At 30.7% G+C, this 1,457-nt stretch overlaps 1 protein-coding gene across 1 annotated transcript in view; it reads right to left on the reverse strand.

The window, feature by feature from the left end:
• The window catches only part of LOC106473033 (mucin-22-like), a gene marked incomplete at its 3' end in the record, with an annotated part of 5,525 nt that extends 4,669 nt beyond the window's left edge, over nt 1-856 (reverse strand). Inside the window, exon 1 of the mRNA XM_013933710.1 lies at nt 850-856. Within this exon, the coding sequence (XP_013789164.1) occupies nt 850-856 (7 nt within the window). The remainder of the gene's footprint in view (nt 1-849) is intronic.
• Nucleotides 857-1,457: the final 601 nt, after the last annotated feature.

Here is a 1,457-nt window from a genome sequence, read left to right on the forward strand (position 1 = left end):
GATCATGATTGTATCATCTAGCAAAAAAAAAAAAAAAAGAAAGATTTATCGGGAGGGAGAAGGATTAAGCTACTCATCTCCATCTCTGGGGATCAATCAAACGAATTTATAAGGATAAATCCCTCTAAGGAATTCTGTTAACGCACGGAATCACTAAGGTGATAGTACCTAAACTGTTAGGCTGATCCCTATGCTTTATCTTTGAGGAATTTCCATTGTGTTACTATTTGAAAATCATGACATTTCATTTAGAAATCATTAAGTTGATGGAGGTTGAACTGTTTAGGTTGGTTCCAATGCTCTATTTTTGTGCAAGTTGGCCAGTATTCCTATTTTGAATATCACGAAGTTGCGTTTAGAAATAATTAAGCTGATGGAGGCTGAATTGTTTAGGTTGGATCCAATGCTCTATTTTTGTGTAAGTGTGACAGTATTCCTATTTTGAGTATCACGAAGTTGCGTTTAGAAACTATTAAGCTGATTGAGGCTGAATTGCTTAGGCTGGTTCCCAAATTCTTATCTTTGAGAAATTTCCATTGTGTTACTATTATGAAAATCATGATATTTTATGTTATCAGTTCATACACGCTAATACATGACGATGATTATGATGATCTCAAAAAATCTGAAAAAATAAGTGAAGTTTAGCATGTAATTTAATGCACTGTTTAATTAGTTGGACACGTTTATAGAACGACGAAGGGAATTTACATTGAAAAGTGTATTTATTTTGAGAAACTGTTTCAAGCCTAGAACTAATTAAATGCAGGTATATCATACGTTTATTGATTTTAGTACTATATAATAACCTTGAAAACGACTATCTCAGGAAGAAATTAGTTTTCCTACCTTTCATTACTGATTTTGTAACTAGATTTTTTCAAGGAGACAGAATTTTCATGCACCTATTTGCTGCGAAGTCAGAAGATAGGAAACAATAAAAAAATATTGAAAAAGAAATATTGTAGGTATTGTATATCAGAATGTATCACGTTTGTGCGTAATATTGTAGGTATAGTTTATCGGAACGTATCACGCTTGTACATCTATACATTCTGTTGAAATACTTTTTTAAAGTGAATAAAAAGCGAAGAAAATTTACTCTAGCTGGAGAGTTTTATTTACTTATTGAATCGTTAAATATTCGAGATCTCTGATGGAGCCAATATATATATATATATTTCAAAGATATTTTATTTGCGACAAGACTTTGTGACGAAAGTTAATACTGACTTTGATGCACGAAATCGTTGAATTAGAACAAGAAATTCAAATGTATTATTTGAAAATTGGGGAGGAAACATAGATAAAAATATTAAATATTTCATGAAAAATAATTAAATTCCAAACTTAATTTTACCGTATAAAAAAGTAAGGCTAAAATACGTTTTGAATTACTTTAATAGCATGATATTTGGTCATAGATACGTCTCACTTTTCTTGGATACACTCTGATG

This window comes from Limulus polyphemus, unplaced genomic scaffold, assembly GCF_000517525.1.
Source record: "Limulus polyphemus unplaced genomic scaffold, Limulus_polyphemus-2.1.2 Scaffold5828, whole genome shotgun sequence".
Taxonomy (NCBI): Eukaryota; Metazoa; Arthropoda; class Merostomata; order Xiphosura; family Limulidae; genus Limulus; species Limulus polyphemus.